We start from the raw sequence: 26298 nt of genomic DNA on the forward strand, positions 1-26298 counted from the left end.
CATTTCTTTTAGGTTGCACTTTGTAAATACAGCTGTTTCACAAACCACGCCTCTTTCGGGATATATACTAGTGATATATGTTTTGTTAACCTACTGGTTGCTAGATATGATACTATGTTGCATCTCAAAGAGACACATCTTGGGAACTTTACCAGAATGAACCCACATGGATAGCAGCCAAATTAAATTCTGAGAAGGACCAAATGTTAAATGAGAGGAAATACATAATTTCAGTATACATGTAGGTTTAAATTATTGGAAGTTTGAGGCATATAAATGTTGAAAATATGCAGTGCAGCCATATGTTTTGACCTTTGAAAAAACAGTAGTGCATATGAACTTTCCAATTACTGGTTCCAAATTATTATATTAAAAAACATTAAAATTATGTTATATGAATACAGAATATGTCATGACTGCTTCATAATTATCATATCAGTTATAGAACGAACACTCGTAGATAGCTTTTTCCTTGCCAAGCATGACACTCACACATGACATATGTATAATATTAAAGATTGTTATCAAATATATATTGTGATTCATTCACATTGATGGTTTAAGTGACCAAATCATTGAACATTGGTTTGACAATACCTCCTTGTATTCATTGTCTACAGATTTTTGTCCTAGGTGTCTTTACCTTCACGTGAAAGGTTTTTTCTGAAAGAAATTACATTTATTTTATTTCAAGCATTTACGAAGGATTGATATATCTGTGCTCGTAACTAATGTCTTTTCTATTTGATCTGCTAGATCTGCATAAACATGGTCTTTACGTAGAGCTTTTAGAAATTCAATAAATCCCTGTTCCTTTTTACGTAAAAGCATGTCAATTAACGTCCTATTCTTCTCCTGTGGTGTTTTACCAGATTCTATCTTTTTCCCATCGTCATTTGACATCACTTGTTTTGATATAAGATGATCTACTATGCTTTCAGGTTGTATATCAGTGATGATCTTGAGATAATTCTTCTGTATACGAACTTTCCAGTCTGATAAGCCTACAAAATATGAGGAACTTGTTTTTCTTAAGTGTTATTGACCTTTCGTGATAAAAAACATAAACATTATTAAGTTTTGGGAATATATTACATAGTGTCAAATATCTCGTCCTTTTTCTAAAAAAAAGTTCATCAAAAGATACTAAGACCTTGTTGATAAATATTCCGTATCAACTTCACAAACAATACATGATGGTCTTGATGTAAGGTTCTAGGTACTGAAGTTGTTTATCATCTTAATACGTGTTATAGTTTTTTTTTTGTCTTTGTAAATTATTAACGTTTACTGTTTGGTCCATTTTTGGTAATATCTTTAGGAGTGACTGTACTTGTACATCCAGGGATTTTGTTGTTGTGCTGTGCTGTGTTTGGTAGTATCTTTAGGAGTGACTGTACTTGTACATCCAGGGATTTTGTTGTTGTGCTGTGCTGTGTTTGGTAGTATCTTTAGGAGTGACTGTACTTGTACATCCAGGGATTGTGTTGTTGTGCTGTGTTTGGTAGTATCTTTAGGAGTGACTGTACTTGTACATCCAGGGATTGTGTTGTTGTGCTGTGTTTGGTAGTATATTTAGTTGTGACTGTACTTGTACATCCAGGCATTGTGTTGTTGTGCTGTGTTTGGTAGTATCTTTAGGAGTGACTGTACTTGTACATCCAGGGACTGTGTTGTTGTGCTGTGTTTGGTAGTATCTTTAGGAGTGACTGTACTTGTACATCCAGGGACTGTGTTGTTGTGCTGTGTTTGGTAGTATCTTTAGGAGTGACTGTACTTGTACATCCAGGCATTGTGTTGTTGTGATGTGGTAATTTTTTGTATTCTTGTGTTTCCTATTTTATGTGCTTTATCTATATGTTTTTTTTTACTTTCTTGACATCTTTGTTTGTTTTTATATTGATTGAAATTATATCACAAAGTTGACTGTTGTACCCCCATTTTCTACATTTGTATCTATTATGTCTTGTTTGTTTCGTTTACACATTGTTTTTAGTGTAAACATTTTTATTTATAGTGGATTGGGAAACAGCAACTTATATTAATTCCTTTCCACTTTGCGGGTGCAAGTGCTGCCTTGTAGCGGAATTAGCCTGCTCTTTTTTCGAAATCTACAAGGGTGTCTTTAACGTGAAATATGGCTCTCTCTTAACACGGGTCAGCCATTTATCGTCCCCTTCCGACGGACTATCATCCTTTCATCAAGACCATACTCGCAAATGGTGTAAAGGGAGAGCCGAAAATTCAGTCCCTGAAATTTTCATACCAGACGGGAATCGAACCAGGAACCTTTGTGTTAGTAGTCTGATGCACTAACCACTACACCATGGCTCTTTTATGTGACTGTCATACAAGTGAGAGGTTTAGCTAGCTTTAGAACAAGGTTTAATCCACCATTTTCGGTATAAGGAAATGTCTGTATCAAGTCAGGAATAACACAAATTGTACATATTGCATAATGTAGATTTATAATAAAATTAAGAATGGAAATGGTGAATTTGTCAAAAAGACAACAACATTATAAGTCTGCTTTGAAATTATCAAACACATAACATTTTTAGAGAGATTGTAATCATACATAGACATGAGATTGGAAATGGAGAATGTGCGAAAGAGACAACAACCCGACAAAGAGCAGAAAACAGCTTTATGCTACCAATGGGTTTTCAACAAAAAGATAAAAAAACTAGTTCAGCAAAATCAAAGCCACACTAAAATTCGAAAAACATGAATGCATGAATGAACCAAAATTAGAAAATACACACGACTAGAGGTTCATGACTTAGCACATGTGCATAAATGAGGCAGGGTAACACATTTTTTTGTGATATCTCAACCCTCTCCCTAAACATCTAGCTAACGTGGAATAAACACAGTAAAACTTAGTTTAAATGAAGTCCGAGCCGATCGATCATGGGCTTTTAAATGTGTGGATTTGAACATTCCTGATGAAGAAAAATGCGTCAGTTGCACAAGAGGAATAAAGTGTATTTTCATTACAAAATGAAATAAAAAATATTGAAGAGTATTCTAAAATTGATCATACAAACTTCAAAAATAAAATTGAACAATCTGACCTTTATCAAACTGTTCCCTGAAAGCTGATGAAGGAAAAAATCAAAGCAGACGTAAAGAAAGACACAAGATACTATGGCAAACAGAAATTCAAAATACTTTTAGAAGGCAATGATCAGATAACCAATACCAACTAAAGGAAAACAGTTTAAAGTGATCTCATTTGGACCTTTATACTGGGCCATGAAATTTCTTGACTCTCTTTTTTATGACCACAGATCTGAGTAAGGTAAAACAAATCCATATCAGTTAGGTTCAAATCATATGTGTCGTTTTCTATCAATCATTGGTATACTAGTTTTGTGACTCGCCAAAATAGAAGCGTGGTATCTTTGATGAGCATAACGGTACCAGACAAATACCAGCCAATGTTAGGTACCTATGATCTCAGCCATTGTGACCTCAAATCAATGGAAATTTATCCCTTGTTATATATGACCCCACATCCATGTAAGTTCAGCCAGAAACCACTTTACTATATTTTTAAGTCTAATTATTTTACACACAAATTAATCATGTTAATAGGAATAAAATTGAGAATGGAAATGGGGAATGTGTCAAAGAGACAACAACCCCACCATAGAGCAGACAACAGCAGAAGGTCACCAACAGGTCTTCAATGCAGCGAGAAATTCCCGCACCCGGTGGCGTCCTTCAGCTGGCCCCTAAACAAATATATATACTAGTTCAGTGATAAGGAGTCTTACTTTAATTAGCCGAAATAATGTATCCACGTTTAATTGCAATCCCATATTGAGCAGTTGATTCTTGATAAAGAATGAGCTTCTTTGAAGCACGAGACAAAAAAGAAAGAGAAAAAAACAGTCAACAATACTCCACCCTTAGCACTAGCTTCAACAAAAACTGTATGATGTCTGATATGACAAGGAATATGTTCTAACCAACTTGTTGTGTCAAATGTATCTATGATATCGTAAAAGAGGAATGAAACGGAATTGAAGCTTACAACAGTTGGAACAAATCCTTGGTTACTGATACTTCATTGAAAACAACCAAATTAAAATGATGACTAAAAAGCTCCCTAAGAGATTGTGAATTGCTTCTGGCTCAGTAAACTATATGAATCAAGAACAAAACATTTTAAACATTTGTAACAGTAGAGATGCGGTTTGAGTTTGCCAATTAAACAACTCTCAACCAGAGACCAAATGTCTTAGAAGGTTAACAAGTTGTATTTAAGTTAAATAATATGGCTTTGTTGTTACAAGGCTTTACGACAATAGAGATTATTTCAGCTTCCCAATTGGGAACTTTCCATTTCAATGTAACAACATTCCAGCAGTGTCTGCATATATAAGGAGTATATATCTCCCAGTTAATACGATATTCCAGAGCTTCTGTTTCCTATCATTCTTTCCTTGAAAGAGGGTTGTTGCTCATAAAGAAGCTATTACATCAAGAGTTCCAAATGATGAAGTTGAAATCATGATACTGTCGTAAATTATACGGACACCACCAGATATGCTTTTTGAACTAGATGTCGTGAAGATGTGTTTACCTTAATGTGAAAACAATTCTTATCATGCAGTGATCAGTGGTGATATTTGATATACACATGCTTCAAACAATATAAAAACCAAAAAAAATCCCAAACCAGCTGGGGAACTGTTGCACACCTCTATTTTGAATGACTAAGTTAAAAGAGCATCCAGTTATACCAAAGTATTATAATTTCAGTATCAACATATTTGCTTGTGTTTAATATAAACCCTTCAGCCATACCTTCATTTTCAGCAGATACTAATGTTGTACTTGGACTCGTTTCCTGTAAATCACATTTCAAATCATTAGCGATATCTTCGTATCCATAATTACGTAATCCATCAACAAAAACACTGTAAGCAGGTTCTCTCCGTTTAATCACAATATCCAGCAATGCTTTGTTCTGATCATCTTGATCATCAAAGTTTTCGGCTTTGTATCAATCTGATGTCTATAATTTGTACTTATGTTGTACTGTTCAACTCATATGTGAAACTATTTTCTATTTGATGTATCGTTACAGTTTAGCTATAGCTACCAACCTAAACAGAAATATGAAGCCTTGTTTCTATATCCTCTTGTTTTACGACCATTCTAACATATATTCATGTTATCTGCCTTTCATAGACGCTTTAATCCCAATTGTATATGTATTAAAGAATTCATAGCTCCAGATATCAAATCCTAATGAAGGAGATAGTTTATCACTAAATGTAATTGCTATATAATTATACGATTGTCTACAATACTGTTTTTCCATTACTGTGATCGCCTAGTACAAGTGATTCAAGTGCCATGATATGAGATGCATATCAGGAGACGTTATCATTCCGTCTTTGTCTGAAATTGCTCTGAGGACTGGAGGGCCCTTGGGCATGCCTGTGGTACCGCAGCATTAGCAAGTCCCAAAATAGTTGGCAGATGTCAGTATAAAAATAAGATATAGTATGATTGCCAATGAGACAATTTTCCAGCAAAGTCCAAATGATGAAGAAGTAGCAACAACAGGTCACCGTTCATACTTCAACAATGAGAAAAGTCCATAATGAATAACAAGCTATAAAAGGCAACGACTTGAAAATTTTAAATTAAATTCAAAACCTTTAATCTTATTTTCTATGCTTTACACTACTATTCACATTCATAATTTAAAGAACCACACTGATTCCCACAACAAAAATACCGAAGATAATATTAAAATGCTTGAGTTTTTTATCGACATCATATTTATTGAATTTTTGGTGGATTGATAGTTTAGCATACCGTTGGTATTCCAATGGGTACTAAATGTGCACCACTACTAGCAAACTTGTACTCATATGAAGCAGATCTATACAGAACCATCTTAAAGATAAAACAGTTCTTAAATTTCACTTTAAGATATAAAGATGATATTCTGTCACTCAATAACCCAAATTTCAATGAATGCGGGACAACTCACTTTTGTATGCCCCCGTCATTACAAGCTTTACCCTTGTCCGACTGTACGTCCGTCCGTACGTACGTCCTAAAATTGGTTTCCGCTGTTCAACTTCAGTTTGCCTTTACCAAATGTTATGACACTTATACACAATGCTTATAACCACAAAACACAGATCGAGATTGAATTTTGGTGGCGTCACTTTCACCGTTCTACAGTTATGCCCCTTTACAAATGGAAAAAATGCTGAAGTTTTCGTTTCCGTTCTCTTACTTTAGTTTGCCTCAAACAAATGTTATGAAACTTATACACAATGCCTATTACCACAAAACACAGATAGAGTTTGAATTTAAGTGGCATCACTTTTATTGTTCGAGAGCTATGTACCTTTTCAAAAGGAAAAATTGCTGAATTTTTCGTTTCCGTTCTCTAACTGTAGTTTGCTTTGACCAAATGTTAAGAAACTTATCCACAATGTTTATTACCACAAAACACAGATCAAGTTTGAATTTTGGTGGTGTCACTTTCACCGTTTTAAAGTTATGCCCCTTTTCAAATCTCAAAATTGCTGAAATAATCTGGAAAGCATTTTGTACGTTTGCTTATGTTTTGTTCGATGATTTAAAACATCTGCTATCTGGGCAATTGTTTGATCAGGGACTTGTAAAAAAAACAATGATATTTTGTTGCCGCAAATGAACCTTTATTTTCATCAGGTCTTCATCTTTGAATGAATGTTTGTACTGATAAACTTCGGGTAGCCAAAGTATATTCCTTCCATTGTTTGAAAAAGATCTTCCAGCTACCGGTTTTAAGTGGGCTTTGTGCTGCTCAGTCTAGTTTTTTATGTTGCATTTTGTAAACTGTTGTTTGTTTCTTGGTCGCATAATTTTTTGCCATAGTTGTCAGCTTATGAGTTTGAATATGCCTTTGGTATCTTTCACCTCTGTTCAGATTTTGTGAATGGTTGGACTGTCAGACTCACTGTGTTGATGCTGCTTTGATTTTATTGCACAATGAGTAAGAACAAGAACATGTATGTAATTTTGTTTTTACCTTTAAGTGTATACGTAGTAGATTTTTTTTTATACATATATACAAGTAGAAGATACAACTAAAACACACATAGCGCTACAATAATCACATCAACAACAAACACAACGGTTTCATAACATATTTAATTTGTAAATTACAAAGTCACTAGGTATTTAAAATAAAACAGTTGTGCTAATGCAAACAGTTTGAAGGCAAAATGTATAAGCATTGAAAAAGGTTGACAATTATGACAAATTAGGCTTAGGATTTGCTTATACACTTATGGAGTGATTGAGTACAAGGAGAAAATTATCAAGCATGAAATCGGACTATGATTGTTGCAAAATAATATCTGACAAAATCTAATCAATATTAAATATTATAGAATATATAAACATGTTCACATAAAATCAATAGAAATAGTTAATAATGGAATAAAGGAATAAGTTAAAGACAATAAATTAACTATGAAACACTGTTCCAGGTTAGGGGAGGGTTGAGGGCTCACAAATATTTTTAACCCCGCCACATTCTGTATGTGCCTGTCCCAAGTCAGGATCCTGTAGTTCAGTGGTTGTCGTTGGTTCAAGTCTGTCATATTTGTTTTTCATAAATGTTTATGTCATAAATAAGGCCGTTAGTTTTCTCAATTGAATTGTTTCATATTTGTCATGTTGGGGCCTTTTATAGCCGACTATACGGTATGGGTTTTTCTCATTGTTGAAGCCTGTACAGTTGCCTATAATTGCTTACCTCCTCTTCATTTGAACTTTGGTGGATAGTTATTTAATTGACAATCATGTCATATCTCCTTATTTTTATATACAAATTTTGATATTGGCAATGAAAGGAAAAGGGGTTAAATTTTGTAAAACTGACAATGGATATTGAAATTTTAATTTTACACACTCGACTCCTTCAAATTACTAACAGACGTACAACATAAATAAAAACTCATTAAAGATTCCAGGCTTATCATTTTGAGCGTCATTGTATTTTTCGTTTACAAAAAAGAAAAATATCAGAAATACAAGGAAAATTCAAAACGAAAAATTCCCTTATCAAATGGCAAAATCAAAAGGTCAAACACATCAAACGAATGGGAAGTCATATTCCCGACTTGGTTCAGGCATTTCCTTATGTAGAAAATGGTGAAGTAAACCTGGTTTTATAGCTAGCTTAACCTCTCACTTGTATGACAGTCGCATAAAATTCCATTATATTGACAACAATGTGTGAACAAAACAAACAGACATGATAGATAAAATATTTAAATTTAAAAAATAGGGGTACAGCAGTCAACATTGTGTTATAATCTTAATCACTATAAAAAAAGACAAATATGTCAACAAAGAAAATAAAATGGCATAAAGACCAAAGCGCATAGGCAAAAATATACAAGAATACAAAAATGACCATAGCAAAATAACACAATGGCGGGATGTTTAAGTACTGAGCCACACCAAAAAATCCCAAAAGGGTATTACAAAAAAGGGCTAAACAGTAAAAGTAATTTATGAAGACAAAAAAAGGAACACTACAACACGTAATTAGGATGATAAACAAAACGTCATTGACTAAGATTTATACTTCAAGACCATCATGTATTATTTGTGCAGTCGAATATGTATCAACAAGGTCTTGGTATTTCTGAAGAACTTAAGCAAAAGACTCATCATTGACGATTGAAAAACAAAATGTTAAAAAGGCAAGCAGGAAGTTGTAAAGCATTGCGCTAAAACACCACCAAACAACATATGGTGTAGATAGCTTGACTTGAAAGAGGCCAAACAATTGCTTAGTAGTAGGTTTTCAAATGTTTTTTGACATTTGAAATGTTCTCAACTATTTGAAAATTTAATCATGTTAATATGTTAATATAACCGAACAATTATCACTGATATGTTTGGATTTAAAATCCTTTTTTCTAATGGATAAAAGATCAGTTCATTTGACAGAAAAGTTATGTCAAAAACATTTGTTGTGAAATACCATATTATGTTAGTAATAACTATATTTACATAATAAGAGCATATTGTTGCATTTTTATTTAAAACTATATTGATGAAGAGGCATTTTTATTTACAAATGTACATATAAAAGTAGCTGTTTGATAACACAATATACAACAAGTTAATGTCAAAAATTCTGAAACATCCTTAGGACAAGATTCGGTCACTGAATTAGTTATTTCATATGTACATACTTTATTATTCATTAGACTTTAAATTTATACCTAAATTGACTATAAAGGTAACATTTAACAGCTTAAAGAGATTAACATACACAATTATGACTGAAATGAAATTTAAATAACCTAATGCAGCTATGTAAGTTATTCAAAATTTATCAAAATAGTATATATAGTATATTGTATCAAGTAATGACATTTCCTTTAGGTTGCACTTTGTAAATACAGCTCTTTAACAAACAACGCCTCTTTTGGGATATATACTAGTGATAGATGTTTTGTTTACCTACTGGTTGCTAGATATGATACTATGTTGCATCTCAAAGAGACACATCTTGGGAACTTTACCAGTATGAATTCACATGGATAGCGGCAAAATTAAATTCTGAGAAGGACCAAATGTTAAGTGAGAGGAAATACATAATTTCAGTATACATGTAGGTTTAAATTATTGGAAGTGTGAGGCATATAAATGTTGAAAATATGCCGCACAGCCATATGTTTTGACCTTTGAAAAAACGGTAGTGCATATGAACTTTCCAATTACTGGTTCCAAATAATTATATTAAGATACATTAAAATTATTTTATATGAATATAGAATATGTCATGACTGTTTCATAATTATCATATCTGTTATGGAATGAACACTCGTAGGGGATTTGTATTTAGAAATGAATACTCGGAAAAAGGGGTACATATTTTAGCCTTTTCCTTTCCATTCATGACACTCACACATGACATATGTTTAATATAAAAGATTGTTATCAATAATATATTGTTATTCATTTACATTGATGGTTTAAGTGACCAAATCATTGAACATTAGATTGACAATACCTTGTATTCATTGTTCACAAGTGTTTGTCTTAGTTGTCTTTTACTTGTTGTGTAAAGTTTTTCTTTTGAAAGTAATTACATTTATTTTATTTCAAGCATTTATAAAGGGTTGCCATATCTGTGCTAGTAACTTCTGTCTTTTCTATTTGATCTGCTAGATCTGCATAAATTGAGTCTTTCTGTAGGGCTTTGAGAAATTCATTAAATCCCTGTTCATTTTTACGCAACAGCATGTCCATTAACATCCTGTTCTTTTCCTGTGGGGTTTTACCAGATTCTATCTTCTTCCCATCATCAACCGAAACTACATCTCTTGTTATAAGATGATCTACTATGCTGTCATGTTGTATATCAGTGATGACCTTGAGGTAATTCTTCTGTAGACGAACTTTATACAATGGAACATTCCAGTCTGATAAGCCTACAAAATACAAAAAGTTTCTTTTCTTAAGATAGTGCTATTGACCTTTTACGACTAAAGATGAGGTTAAATCTAGAAAAGCCATTTGGACCACATGAAATTTATAACGTGTTTTCATTTTTTTTACATCACTTGGTCGATACCTCTACTGGTGGATTATACGTCCCCCAGAGTATCATTAGCTCAGTATTCAGTACTCTGCTGGTGGATTATACGTCCCCTAGAGTATCATTAGCTCAGTATTCAGTACTCTGCTGGTGGATTATACGTCCCCTAGAGTATCATTAGCTCAGTATTTAGTACATTGCTACTCACATGATTTAAAACAAACCTTTCTTAAATTTACAGTTTATAAATTTTAAAATTATGCAGAAACTAAGGTTTCAACTCATTTGGGCAAAGTTGGCATTAGATGGATTAAGCCATTTTTTAGTACTTTTCAGGTGTGTAGCCCTTCTACTGTTTTGGTTTTATTCTCTCTTTCCTAAAAACTAATGTCTCATGAATAAGTTGAATACCCACATAAAATGTTGTATCTATAGATCTTATATTTCTTCAAACAAATTGAGATGTATGCTCTGAATTTATCAAACATATATGATAAGCGTTTGACAATTTAAAGAGAGCTGGTAAACATACATATTCACAATTTATAGTTAATTGCCAATTTGTTTGTTATTCTATTTTCTCTCACTTTGATTTTTTATACAGTTGACCAAAACTAATGCTTTTGCATTATATATGTTCACTATTCTTTTCTACAGTTGGATCTAAGAAGCGAAATTCATCTGAGGTCATATTTGCCTGATTCTTAAAAGGTACTTAATGAATTGTGACTTCATTATAACTGTAGAAAAGAATCTTGATCTCAATGTCTGAGATCATAATTACTCAATGTCACAATGTCTAAGATCATAGTTACTTAACATAAACTAAAATTAGTCCTGAAAAATTCATCATATATACCAGTGACCTACTTTGGTATGTAAGAAAAGTAGTATACTTATGATAAATTAAATATGACGCAATGAATCTGGTAGATAGTCTTTAGAATCAAATACACTATATTAATTTTGAATGAATGTATAACAAGATTTAAAAATGATTTCAGTAAAAATCCTTCTTTATTTGTGTTTATAATAAACCCTTCAGACATACCTTTAGTTTCAGCAGATACTGGACTTGGACTGAAATCGCATTTCAAATCATTAGCGATATCTTCGTATCCATAATTACGTAATCCATCAACAAACACACTGTAAGCAGGTTCTCTCATTTTAATCACAATATCCAGCAATGCTTTGTTCTGATCATCTTGTCCAGCATGTTGTTCAATACGGCGTCTGTCATCTACTGATATCACCAAGTTTGTCATCATATGGTCTAAAATTTGGCTGGTTTGTATGTCCTGTATGATTCTGTTTTCGTTTTCTCTGATTCTATCTGTAAATGAGCAGATCGGTTTATTAACCAAAATGAAGTTTAAAGGATCATCAAATTAAAAAAAGCTTACAATTATCTTACATTGTTTTTGTTTATAGTTGCCAAAAACATATTATTTTATATAAGAAAACTGCCATGAAATGTATACAAAGATTAAATCAATTTGAATTTAATTCGAAATTTAAAGTAATTAGGTATATATATGTTACAGTAAATAGGTGAAATTAGGAATTACTCGTAATTACTTAAATTTAGGAATTACATGTAATTACTGATGCACTTAGTAAATACAAGTAATTCCTGAAACTGTCCAGTTATTACCAGTAATCACTAAATTTCAAATGAATTTTTACATTTATTTACTAACTGTTAAAACAATATTGTAGTATGAAAAAGTGACCATTCTATAATATACGTTGATGTGAAACTGTATTAAACATATTTGTTATAAATGGTAGATGAAAAAAACGTATTTACAGAAGAGTTGTTTGTACAATGACAAATGTGAGTGAGTCTTAAAGCCAAAGGAGATGCTGAACATTATAATCAGCAGATTGAGCGTTTTGATTGAAAATAAAAAAAAAGAAAAAAAAAGACAAGAGATGATTATCATTATAATCAAATCTCTGAAAAAGAAGCCTCATTCTAATGCAATTATTTTGTAACAAGTGTTCTGATTGGATGACAGCAAGCGTAAAATTCTCTATCTCCTTGTCTATAACTAAGAAAGCCCACATTTTGAATTTCGGAATGTATTGACATGTTATTTCTACAATAATAAAAAAATAACTCACTTGTTGCGCCTTAAAATCTTCTTTTTATCAAATTTTATTACATTCTGAAGCGGCACAGAAGCCAGAAAACGCCCGGTGTTTATGTTTGACACCGGAGCATACCTATGACGTCACGTAGTGTAGGGACCAAAGAAGATAACATTTTTTCGCGCAATTTTCTTTAATGAAGATTTTACAGTGAAATTATGATTGAAATTTAATTATGAACTTGTTTTGCATTAGAATAGAGATAACTGTATTGTATTTGAAGCTTTGCTCCGCGTCGCCAGGTAAACTAAATTTGCGACAGTAAAACTACCGATGGACGTCCTCAAATACAATACAGTTATCTCTTCATTAGATGAGAACTTGATATACCACAAGCTCAAAGTTACTCCGTATAAGATCACTATCCATATGAGTTTCATAGCTTACATTATGAACACGAAATGTTTTGTATATAATCAGACAGACTCAACATTACAGTTCTGTTGTGACATTTGTATCCGTTCAGAATGCATCAACAGGGATATCATGCAAGTGCCTCAAACTTAACAAAGAAAGCGGAAAAGATGCTTGTCCGGAGCATTAAAATTTTGCGCCCTATTAATGTCAGGAATAACGTAACTTTTTTAGTATTGATAGAGAACGTGGGGATCCAAGAAGTCTTTTCTGTAAATGTCTGTTTAGTTTTGGAACATGAAGAGACAAATGAACTATTTAAGCTTTGCTCAAACGATGGAATTTTAAATGGATCTCTCTCTATGAATTTATTCACGTTCTCAGCAATAGTTTGATTTGCAAGATGAAAATACCCAGGTCGAGTTAAAAGTAAGGATAGCAGCTCATCTATAGTCAGTCGGAGATTGGCGGAGATTTGTGACATGTGCATGCAAAACAGGTGGTGTACGAAAGACATACAAATGTGTCAAGTCTAATGTTTTGTGTAACTCAAGATGTCATGGCCATAAGAAATTTGCAATCATTGTGTAATTAAATGCAACAGTAGTATACTGCTGTTCAAAAATCATAAACGATTAAGCAAATCTGGGGAAAAAACTAAAACCGAGGGAAACACATCAACTAAACAACGAAACAACAGAAACACTGAACTACAACAAAAACAAACGCCAACATACATAAAAGAAAGAGTTCCAATGTCCCCTAAATTACACTTATCTAATATTTCCAAGGGACATAACTCTATTAAAAAAGTTGATGGTCCATCATTTTAGAACTTGTCCGAGGTATTACTGATATTAACCTATAGTATAAGTTTTATAAAATCCGGCAAGAATTGTACCAGTGAGAGCGTTCACAAGACTTGACAGATGGACGGATGCCTGGTATTGCCATGTCCCCTGCAACGTGTTCCTTAACCATAAAGTGAGCTCTACAATCCCTTCCCCTTTTTTCATTTTGTTTCTTGAATTAAGTCTAACATTTTAAAACAAATATTGAATACTTATTGACTGGACAGTAGTGGAATAATTGGTTTATTGTCCCCCAAGTGCAACTATTGTCCTGAGGCGTAGCCAAGGTCAATAGTTTTATCCAAGGAGACAATAAACTTACTATTCCACGAATATCAAGTCAGTCAGGGTTTTATTATACCGAAGGAGACAACAGACAATAAATGTTGGGGCTAAATCAATTATCATAACATAAAAGCAGAAACACAACCATACTGTTTCGCGTTGACTTCATATATATTCTGACTTCTATGGCTAAGTCCAGCACTGACTCCAACCCTATATACAATAGGTAAAACGCGAAGTCATAATTCCGGCAGTATTTCTCAACATCATCCAATTCCGTAGATGCATTTAAAATTATAATATAAAAAATATAATGACGGCTGCGGTCAAATAGTTTCACTGAGGTCCAATAGTTGGAAACTATTGACCGGTCCAATAGTTCAATGCCTGTAATTTGAAAAGTAGTGAAAATATTGTGTATCTATTTTGTATAGAAAATGAAAACTGAGGTATAATAAATCATAGAAAATAGCTGTAGAAATGACAAAAAAAATCCACAATCAGTAAATACATGTAATTACTAAATTGATTGATTAGTAATTACAGGTATTTACTGAATTGTTTAGTAATTACGTGTAATTCCTAATTTTACCTATTTACTGTAACATATATAAATAAGACATTGCATCATTGAAAGTCACATGGTAATTAACTGTTTACCTCTTAACCAATACTTTTGTATAATAATAGGCAAAACTATTTTAGCACTGACTTTTTATATTTCTGTTATAAACCTAGGATATACATATTTCCTCTATTGAATAACTTATTTACATAATACCTTATAGTGTTTTTTTTTATTTACTCACACCCTTCATATAGTATTACCTGTAACAATTTCTACTGCTTTAAGTGTATTGGGATCAACGTCCTTTAAAACCTCCTTTAAACACCTTGCTCCTTTACCAATATTTACAAAAGCTTGCTCAAGTATCCGTATTGTAGGTTTCACTGTTCTATCTTTCCTCCATGTAAATAACACTTCCTTATTCTGTGCTGTCAAATCACGATCCCATTTCTCTTTAATTCTCTCTATCTCTTCTACAGAAAGTCCCAGTTCTATTCCTAGTTGAAGAACTATCTTGCCAACCAGCGGTGCTAATCTATCTAAAATTTCGTCTGAGGGAATACAGTCTAGAATATCGTCAAGAATACCTATATAGAAGAAGAAATAGAATATATCTATCAAAACTAATAAAACACTTACATTTCAAAGGTATTTTGAAAACTTTTTAAAACATTGGAATATTTGTTATCCTCAAAAGATAAATGTGTATGAGAACTGAGGGTTAAACTTTGCATTTATTTTCAACCTGGTACTAACAATCAAATATGGTATTGTATTTAGCATTTGAATGTAATGCATGCTCTCTGGAAATAAAGACCATAGTTGAAACTGAAAGCGGACCTTTTTATTCCTTCATCACTATTCAAGGGCATGTTTGTCTATATTCCCTTTTGTATTCTCATTCTGTATATTTGACTGCCAACTTTTCATTATTTATCATCCAAATTCTCTAGATGGTCTCATAGATAATTATTGAAAGATAATTTACGGCATTTAAAGAGCATCACAGATCGATGGTTATAAGTGTTATTTCATTCACTTGCTGGTTAAAATTGGAAATGAAATTTAAACAATTAACTCGCACAATCATCCAACATATACATTTCAGGATACTAGTATTAGGGAAAAGAATCAAATCACCAAAACTTTTACCAAGAAATCCTGAAAATAGGATTAGGAGCAGACAACTTAACTTAGGATTTATTTGTAAGATCTGTGATATTGACTTCACCAGGAAAACTCATCTTTTATCTTATAAGCATGCACATGAGGCAAGGGTCAGACGAATCAAGCCAGAGTGATATTTGTATTGTTGCAATAATCTTATACACTAGATATAGTTGATGTATGTCTAATAGTATCTTAAAAAATGCCCAATCATAAAAAATAGCATTGCCAATTTAAATGAACAATGAAAACGAGGTTATGTTCAGGCAGACATGTAGACGCTACATTCCTTCCACTCAACAAATGTAGTTGACTTGTTGCTTATAGTAAGTATAGTATTAGAGATACGAACTTGACCATGTTAATATAACCTTGATCATTGATTCATGAATAAAGGTCAAGGTCAGGTGAATCTTGTCCGATTGACAAATAGACATTCAAAGGAACCAGCTATATATCATATTACCCATCATAAGAGAGAAATTCACATTGCTGAAAAATGCAAGTTTTGTTTTTCAGAGATCCGTTGAACCCTGAAAATGAGGCCAAACAGAATGGACATATATATAATATAAACTGCATAACGTAAGGAATCTGCATACAAGGTATAATTAAAGCATCCAAGTCTTCTACCTTCTGAAATCTAAAGCTTCATAAAATAGTTTAACGCCACCAGATTGTCTCACATTTTGCAACTTTTGCCATAAGCGAGATAAAAATGACAAAAGACAAACAACAGAATGCAGAACACAAAAGAAAAACAACAGTATGCAAAACGAAATGTAGAAAAATAGATTGTATGATTCATTGAATTCACAATTCCAAAGTTTATATGTTTGTGTTAAATTTTTTTTTTATAAGCTTTTGATTTCAAATATTTTGGCCACGAGCATCACTGAAGAGACATGCATTGTTGGAATGCGCATCTGGTGCAAGAAAATTGGTACCGTTAATTTTATTATAGTTTTTTCTATCTACCATTATTTAATAAGGCTTTTAGACAAAAGAAATCAGTGTAACCCTAAGAACAACATTTATGCTGCAAACTCTAAAGAATATTCACTCTAAGTTTTGTTGAAACTGGTTCAATAGTTTCTGACGAGGTGAAGATCTTGATAAAAGTAGACGACTGACAAAGTATTTAGTCAATAAACTATTGACACAGATAAAGTAGACGACAGACAAAGTACTTAGTCAATGAACTATTGACACAGATAAAGTAGACGACAGACAAAGTAGTTAGTCAATGAACTATTGACACAGATAAAGTAGACGACTGACAAAAGTGTCAATGAACTAAAAACACAAAAGTGTTTGCGGTTGATCTAAAAGTTTATGTTCACGTTGTTTGGTTTCGACTGTAAAAGAAGATTCTGAAGAAGAGGTAAAACTAGAGGCTCTAAAGAGCCTGAGTCGCTCACCTTGGTCTATGTGAATAATGAACAAAAGAAGCAGATGGATTAATAACAAAATTGTGTTTTGGTGATGGTGATGTGTTTGTACATCTTACTTTACTGAACAGTCTTGCTGCTTACAATTATCTCTATCTATAATGAACTTGGCCCAGTAGTTTCAGTGAAAAATGTTAGTTAAAATTTACAAATTTTATGAAAATTGTTAAAAAATGACTATAAAGGACAATAACTCCTTAGGGGTCAATTGACCATTTCCGTCATGTTGACTTATTTGTAAATTTTACTTTGCTTCTCATTATTGATGTTTACAGTTTATCTCTATCTATAATAATATTCAAGATAATAACCAAAAACAGCAAAATTTCCTTAAAATTACCAATTCAGGGAGAGCAACCCAACAACGGGTTGTCAGATTCATCTGAAAATTTTCCGGCAGATAGATCTTGACCTGATAAACAATTTTACCCCATGTCAGATTTTATCTAAAGGCTGCGGCTTCAGAGTTATAAGCAAAAATCTACATTTCACCCCTATGTTCTATTTTTAGCCATGGCGGCAATCTTGGTTGGTTGGCCGGTCACCGGACACAATTTTTAAACTAGATACCCTAATGATGATTGTGGCCAAGTTTAGTTTAATTTGGCCCAGTAGTTTCAGAGGAGAAGATTTTTGTAAAAGATAACTAGGATTTACGAAAAATGGTTAAAAATTGACTATAAAGGGCAATAACTCCTAAAGGGATCAACAGACCATTTTGGTCTTGTTGACTTATTTGTAGATCTTACTTTGCTTAACATTTTTGCTGTTTACAGTTTATCTCTATCTATAATAATATTCAAGATAATAACCAAAAAAAGCAAAATTTCCTTAAAATTACCATTTCAGGGGCAGGAACCTATCAAGTGGTTGTCCAATTCATCTCAAAATTTCAGGGCAGATAGGTCTTGACCTGATTAACAATTTTATCCCATGTCAGATTTGCTCTAAATGCTTTGGTTTTTGAGTGATAAGCAAAAAACTGCATTTTACCCCTATGTTCTATTTTTAGCCATGGCGGCCATCTTGGCTGGTTGGCCGGGTCACCGGACACAATATTTAAACTAGATAATAATGATTTTGGTCATGTTTAGTTAAATTTGGCCCAGCAGTTTCAGAGGAGAAGATTTTTGTAAAAGTTAACGACGACGAACGACAAAGGAAGCCAAGTGATGAGAAAAGCTCACTTGGCCCTTCGGGCCAGGTGAGCTAAAAAGGAGGGGACTACAAAAGAAAGGTATTTAATTATTGCACTTAGTGCCCTTCTCAAAGTTGGAATATACTAATTGGAATAAATTCAGGGAGGCAGTCATAACTTTTCAATTGTAAACCAAATCATGTATGTAGGGTAAACATCTGTAAAGAAAGTGATTAAATTTTGAAAGAATGCTATAATACTGCTTTGTTATTACACAAACAGCAAAACATATCCAAAGGGATTGATTATAATTTGGAGGTATGTGCTTACTGCTTTGTAATCGTACAAGATACATCAAAATATGATAAATGTCCTTTACCAAGTCAGGAATATGGGAGTTCTGATCTAATAGTTCGTTTCTGTGTATGTTGTTTTGTTGTTTTCCAGTTATAGTTGATGTGTTTCCCTCGGTTTTAGTTTGTAACCCGGATTTGTTTTCTCTCAATCAATTTATGACTTTTGAACAGCGTTATACTACTGTTGCCTTTATTTTTAAAGATAATAACATTATGATTACTGGTCAATCCCATGAAATGTAAAAAATCCAAGTTGCACAGTTATGTAAAAAGAAATCAAGATGACAAATTGTTAAATAATCTACCCTTAATCAGATATTGTACCAAGGTAAGCATAACATTTATGATTTATTTGATACGGAGGCCGTACTTTAACCTATAATGGTTTACTTTTTAAATTGTTATTTGTATGGAGAGTTGTCTCATTGGCACTCACACCACATCTTCCTATATCTATTAAGACACAGGCCTTTTTTATTATGTCATATAAAGGCCTTTAGATATCAAAATACTTACCAGATTTCACTTGTTTTCTCCGACGTACCTGAAAATATAATAATTGTTAGCATCAATTCATTTCAAAGATGTGAGTTAAACCTATCATTGATCCATGTTATCTGAAAACAAGCTCATACAGTTATTACAGAAGTAAAGGGCTCAGACCAGATTCAAAAGAAATGTTCAAAGTATTCATTGTTAAGGGCATTAGCTATGATCAATACCCACATTCAATACTTTAAACTAATTGCTAATTGAATGGTTACACATGTATTAGACGTGTTCAGCTTAAAAAAGAAAAAAAAAGTGGAGAATGTGTCCCCATGGACACAGATGATGCCCCAGCTTGCATACAACATTATAAAGGGACATAACTAAAGAACAAAAAGTGATGCTACCCAAATGTGTACTTTATCTGAGTTTTATGATAATACGTATTGTGTAAAGGTTTCATAATGTTTGGTTGGAGCAAACTTAAGTTAAAAAGCATTGTGTATAAGTTTCAAAACATTTGGTTGAGGCAAACTTTAGTTAGAGAATGGAAACTTAAAATTTGTCATTTTTCCATTGATAAAGGGGCATAACTCTAGAACGGTTAGAGCGACGCTATCAAAGTAAACTTGATCTGTATTTTGTGGTAATAAGCATTGTGTATAAGTTTCATGATATTTGGTTGAGACAAGCTTAAGTTAAATAACAGAAACTAAAAAATTTGCATTTTTTCATTTATAAAGGGGCATAACTCTAGAATGGTTAAAGTGACGCCACTAAAATTCAACCTTGATCTGGTTTGTGGTAATAAGCATTGTGTATAAGTTTCATAACATTTGGTTGAGGCAAACTCAAGTAAGAGAACAGAAACCAATGTGGGACGTACGGACATACGTACAGACGGACAAGGGTAAAAATTAATGCCCCCTAAAAATTGTAAACATTGGAAATGAAACAAGGGTGAACCATTTGGATTGGATCCATAACAAAACATTGTTATACCGTTAATATTTTATAACATTTTTTTTTAAACCTATAATTTGAAATTAAGCAGACCTACAAAAATCCAATTGCACATGGTCAATATCTATTTATATTAATACATAGATATGAAAAGATGTGGTATGAGGGCCAAAGAGACAACTCTCCATCCAAATTTGTAAAAGTAAACAATTATAGGTTAAACTACGGCCTTCAAAGAGGAGCTTTGGCTGACACCCAACAGCAAGCTATAAAGGGCCCCAAAAATGACTAGTGTAAAACCAATCTTATAGGAAAACCAATGGTCTAATCTATATAAAAACGAGAACTGAGAAACAATAATGAACCAAATCAACAAACGACAACCACTGAACATCAGGTTTCTAACTTCGGACAGGTGTAATTAAATGCAGCGGGTTTAAACATTTTAATAGGCACCAACCTTCACCCTAACCTGAAACAATAGTGTAACATCACAACATTGACACACTATAAAATATCAGTTGAAATGGCTTAACCCAATCAAAAGACATCATTAACAAAAACAAGTGAACATACACTGAACGAATATAATCTTTGACACAATGAAATTACACAAAATTAATGTTAGATGTAAAACTATATCAGAAAGACAACAATAACCTTGGACAAAATGCTGCCAAATTAAATAACGTATACAGGTAAATAAAAACAATTTTTTGTTGTAAGGTAAACATGGAGTGACGAAAATATTTTTACAAAATAAATAATTGTATTGTTCATACATTCGTATGTTTATATCTGGTTATATGACCGTCAGCAGTCTTAAGAGGTCATCTCAATAGTTAATTAGACTAGAATATACATGAAAAGCTAATACATATTGTCAAGTCTATGCATTGTTAATTGTTTATTATAAAGAATTTGAGTCAAACTGGTGAACATAAATTTGACAGCTAATGTCCATTTAAAAACTTAACCATCTCATCCTTTCCAAGCATAGTACAACACGCTGAAATGTCTCGCCTGCTTTACTTATCTTGATTGCATTTATGTTGACCATGTTGTGAGTCTGTAATTTGAAAGTTTTCCTCAAAGATTGATATCATATAAGCTTAACCTTATCAAAGATCAATGTAGAAAAGTACCATACTCAAAGACAAATTAAATAAACAGCTCGTTGTCTTGTGTGCGAAGTATTATGTAATAATAATAATAGTTTCTGAGATATGGGGCGACATGTGAAAACCCCCCTTTTTTTTACAAAACTCATTCACTCTAAAATAAAATTTTGAATCATCACCAGAATGTATAAAGATCTTTAGATTAATATAACTAAGAAGTGTGTAAAGTGTTAAGCAATAATCATTAATGGTTTTTGAGATACGGTGCGACATGGATAAACCTCCTATTTTTAACCAAAAAGTATACTGATCGTTTGACCATCATAAGACACAACTATGTTAAGTTTCATGAAATTTGGATATGTGGTTCTCAAGTTACAGTGCAACATGTGGAATCTTGACGGGCGTATAAAAACGGGACGTTCATCAAAATTGACAAATTTAAACAATATCAATCAACTGAAAAAGTGAAAAACAGCGGCCACATTCATGACTCATGTACAGGCAATTTTTCCGAAGACGAATTTGTTATACCATGTATACCCGGTGTATAGCCAGTTAAGTTGATCAAAAGTAGGAAGTTAAATAGAAGTATTTTTGTAGCGTTAAACCAAATTAATGACTAGGAAACATAGAGTGCTTGCGTCGACAAACTTAATTTTTGTGTCAGATATGTAAGATGCCGTAAAAAAGAGTAAGCTAAAATATTTTATTTTCGACGCCTACGATCTTATCCATTTTCAATGAGTTTTTGTCGAAAATCAAAACCATTGCTATTTGTGACGTCATGAACAGAGCGCAAGTACGTTAATTAAAGTAAAAGTTATATTTTCGATATTGTCATTGTATAAGTTATGATTTATTTTTGTATTTGGCAATTAGTCCTGATTTTAAATTTTAGCAAGAAATAGGGGCCATTTAAGGACCTTATCAATTTGCTCTTGATACAATATTTTGGCGTCTGTCCAAATTTAATAAAATTCCAAGAAGATTTTAAAAAGTCTAATGAAACTACAGACTCAACCCAAATGTTGACGCAGCCGACGCCAACACCGGAATTTATGATCGCTATGTTTCGCTTTTGGAGGATCGACAAAAACCTGATGGTAGTATGAAATTATAGAGAATCATATCAAAACTCATAAGATCATAAGAAGCAAATAAAGTGAAAACTGAAGTAAAATTGAAAGATTCACAACTTCAAAACAAACTAGAATCTTTAACCTAATATGATATTGCATATATGTCTCTATTAAGTCTTGGTACTTTCCGATGATATTTTAGGTCAAGGTCAGACGGACACTACAAAACAGACAAGTTCACAATAAAACCACACTCTATGCCAGTTAAAGAAATATATGAAAAGATAAATACAATTGCATCAGTCCATTGCAGTAGTTACTTACCACACATAATTTATGTGTTGTTATTTCCATTTCTCTCAATCCGTTGTCCAATTCTGCGAAACTGATTTCATAATTCTCTTTCAAATGAATAAGTGTCAAAAATTTGACCATCTGTGTATTTGTTGGGTAATTCTCTACCATATCACTCCATACCATATCTTCCATTCCAAGATGGAGAGCCAATTCATGTAGCATATGTGGCTCACAATGATTAGACAGACGAAGCAACTCTGTGTTACTTGGGATCTGAGATAATGCATCTTTACTCAAACCTTAAATGAATTTAAAAACACATACATGTATGATTTGTAAAGAAAGTACGTTAATATACTGAGATAAGATGAGATAACTATTCAACATTGGAAGTTATTGGGTACACAATATTATCAACATATGCAGTAATCTAATTATAATTTCTTCGAACCTATGTTCACAAAATACACCTAAATGTATTATCTTAAATATAGCACATATTTTTATCTGTTGACAGCAATCGTAGACAATTTACTCATAAGACATATAGGATATATTTTAGTAATTTACAGCAATCAATCTTAACCAAAATTGCAAATCATATATTTTAAATTGAAAGTTTCTAATACATATATCTTTTTGTAATTGTATAAGCACAGATGGTTAAAATCCATTACTTGTCCAAAGAAGTTTCAATCTGTAATATGTGAAATATCATTGTATTGTTTGAATCGGCACAAAATTAAAGCACATTAGTAGCATGGTTTATGTCATGAGATTGGAATTAAATTGGATATTTTAATAAGTTAAATGTTAACTCTGGTCAATAAAATGGAAGTGCAGAGAGATTAATGATACATTTACCTTGACACTTAGCATCACACTGCTTTTGTTCCTGTAAAATAGAAAATAACTCTACAATTCCAGTATTTGTATAATTCCATGTAAACAACCTACTTGCTTGTCGGTCCACAAAAAACATTTCATTTTGTAAAATGTGTGAAACTAATGACAAAAGCACACATAGTAAACAAAGACAATATTGACAAATGCTGATAGTTACTACAAGTCATGTAAATATTATAAATGTTAATCCACTCCTCTACCTTACAAAAAAAAACAAGGTTTAAACAAAGAAGTGTCATAGAAAAGTTATCATCCTTTGTCCCTCTGTCTGATACATTCGTCTATTGCTCTTTACTATCATGCCAACATAAAAAGTTTGTACAGATATAAATTTGTCTCTGAATGTATAAACATTTTTATGTAACGACTTTAAGTGATTGATATGTAACATATATTTGACTCATTGTTGAAGATCTTACGGCGACCTAAAGGTTTCTGAATTTCACGTCATTTGGTTTATGGTGGGGAGTTGTCGCGTTGACAATCATATACCATATCTTTTTTTCTTACATAATGTTGAAAGATTGAATGTCTAACATATAATGCAAATAAAGTAACTATCTTATCCAGTAAGGTAACTTGGCCACATATGCGCAGGCTTAGAAATCCTTTCTTAATTTATCTCAATGATGTACCTATAAAAGTTTTACATATACCTTTTTCTTGTTCCAAGTACGCCAGTTATTTTTAATGTTTTCTCCGTGTTTACAAAGACATTCCTCAGTCTCAGAGACCAACTTATTTTCTGAAGTGAAACAGTTTAATTTCGAGCAGGAATACTCGGTGAGGAAGGGTAACTTGTTGCTGGCTTTACAATGGATGGAGGACTGATAAAATTCGGAAATTCTTTCTAAAGTAACAAACAAGCAATCCCGGACACTGGTGGCTATATCAGGTATTATCAAACCCTTGGAGCGCTTGTGGACTAGGTACAGTAAGATCTTGTTGCCTTCTACACAGACAACAATATCATGCTCTTTATCAAATGATAACCCAACAAACCCAGAAAACATAAGTTTCCGTCCTTGGTATTCTTTTAATGTCCACATACTCAGACATGCACATATTAGACGGTTTGGTAAGGCTGGAGGTATGATGGTTCCTTTGAAAACAAAGGCCAAACTTAGAGTCCTCTCTGGTGTACATTCTTGTGTCAAGTAATCTGTATTATTTCTTTGTGTAAGCATACAGGGTACAAAGAAGTTTTCTATTGGTAGACGGCTTCCTGTTTTTGTATCATATCTCCGTTGTTCGGATACGATATCTAGATGTATCAGCATATCAAATATGTACTCTTTAAATGGTAAAATCTGACGGAATTCTTCTTGTTCCCAAATCTGGTAGAGGTCTACTTTTTGTATCATTCCATTTTCAGACATCTTTTTGAAGGTTTTCCTTGTTTTATCTTCTTTGGGCCAAAATGCAACATCTATAAAAATGAAATAAAGAATATGTTATCAGACTTAATATATAGTTTATATTATGAGGTAATACCGGTCTATAAAAGCTACATGATCAAACAATGTGTATCGCTCACTTAGATCATCACTTCAAAAAACAATTTATCCTAAAAACAAAAAGTAAAATCACAAAAATACTGAAATGTATCCTAATAATTCGATTAAATGTCTTTTATATCAGAACACATTATTTTTTTGTTTAGTCATATCAGGATTTGATGATCAAAGTTGAATCATTTCCCATTTGGAAGAAAATAATCTGAAACAAGGCTTGCATGTGCTGTGGGAAAACTGTTAGTTTTCAAATGTTTGCATGATTTCTACATGTTTTCTGTAGAAGAAACACTAAGAATGATGTATGGCAGTCATCCATGATGACATCTTGTCAGTCAATTACTGTCGTTCATATTTTTATTTTCCAGCTTTTAGCACAAAAAGTTTACTCCTCAGTTACTATTTATTCTAAGTACATGAAGTAAACAAATATTTTGAATGTTTATTACCTTGATTACCTTGATTAAATACATTCCTTTTGGGTGGGTAATTTATTAGTTTTGAGGTTAGTTCCCAAGCTGTGATCCTTTTCGGTGGGTAATTTATTAGTTTTGAGGTAAGTTCCCAAGCTGTGATCCTTTTCGATGGGTATTTTACTAGTTTTGAGGTAAGTTCCCAAGCTGTGATCCTTTTGGGTGGGTAATTTATTAGTTTTGAGGTAAGTTCCCAAGCTGTGATCCTTTTCGGTGGGTTATTTACTAGTTTTGAGGTAAGTTTCCAAGCTGTGATCCTTTGGGGTGGGTAATTTATTAGTTTTGAGGTAAGCTCCCAAGCTGTGATCCTTTTTGGTGGGTAATTTATTAGTTTTGAGGTAAGTTCCCAAGCTGTGATCCTTTTCGGCGGGTAATTTATTAGTTTTGAGGTCAGTTCCAAAGCTGTGATCCTTTTGGGTGGGTAATTTATTAGTTTTGAGGTAAGCTCCCAAGCTGTGATCCTTTTGGGTGGGTAATTTATTAGTTTTGAGGTAAGTTCCCAAGCTGTGATCCTTTTCGGTGGGTTATTTACTAG

At 32.7% G+C, this 26298-nt stretch overlaps 1 protein-coding gene and 1 long non-coding RNA gene across 2 annotated transcripts in view; both read right to left on the reverse strand.

Moving 5' to 3' along the window:
• Window positions 1–673: 673 nt before the first annotated feature.
• On the reverse strand, window positions 674–4987 carry LOC143050961 (uncharacterized). The gene is made up of 2 exons (XR_012970512.1): window positions 4819–4987; window positions 674–1004 (listed from the first exon to the last, which is right to left on the reverse strand). It is a non-coding gene; the product is annotated as an uncharacterized LOC143050961 (long non-coding RNA).
• Window positions 4988–9169: 4182 nt separating this feature from the next.
• Window positions 9170–26298, reverse strand: part of LOC143051537 (uncharacterized) — a 37174-nt gene continuing 20045 nt past the window's right edge. The window contains exons 6-12 of the mRNA XM_076224430.1: window positions 24433–25205; window positions 23735–23765; window positions 22898–23169; window positions 19435–19462; window positions 15067–15393; window positions 11643–11927; window positions 9170–10484 (exon numbers count right to left, since the gene is read on the reverse strand). Of these exons, the coding sequence (XP_076080545.1) occupies window positions 10150–10484; window positions 11643–11927; window positions 15067–15393; window positions 19435–19462; window positions 22898–23169; window positions 23735–23765; window positions 24433–25205 (2051 nt within the window). The 3' untranslated portion in view covers window positions 9170–10149. The remainder of the gene's footprint in view (window positions 10485–11642; window positions 11928–15066; window positions 15394–19434; window positions 19463–22897; window positions 23170–23734; window positions 23766–24432; window positions 25206–26298) is intronic.

The sequence above is a fragment of the Mytilus galloprovincialis genome, chromosome 11 (assembly GCF_965363235.1).
Source record: "Mytilus galloprovincialis chromosome 11, xbMytGall1.hap1.1, whole genome shotgun sequence".
Classification (NCBI taxonomy): domain Eukaryota; kingdom Metazoa; phylum Mollusca; class Bivalvia; order Mytilida; family Mytilidae; genus Mytilus; species Mytilus galloprovincialis.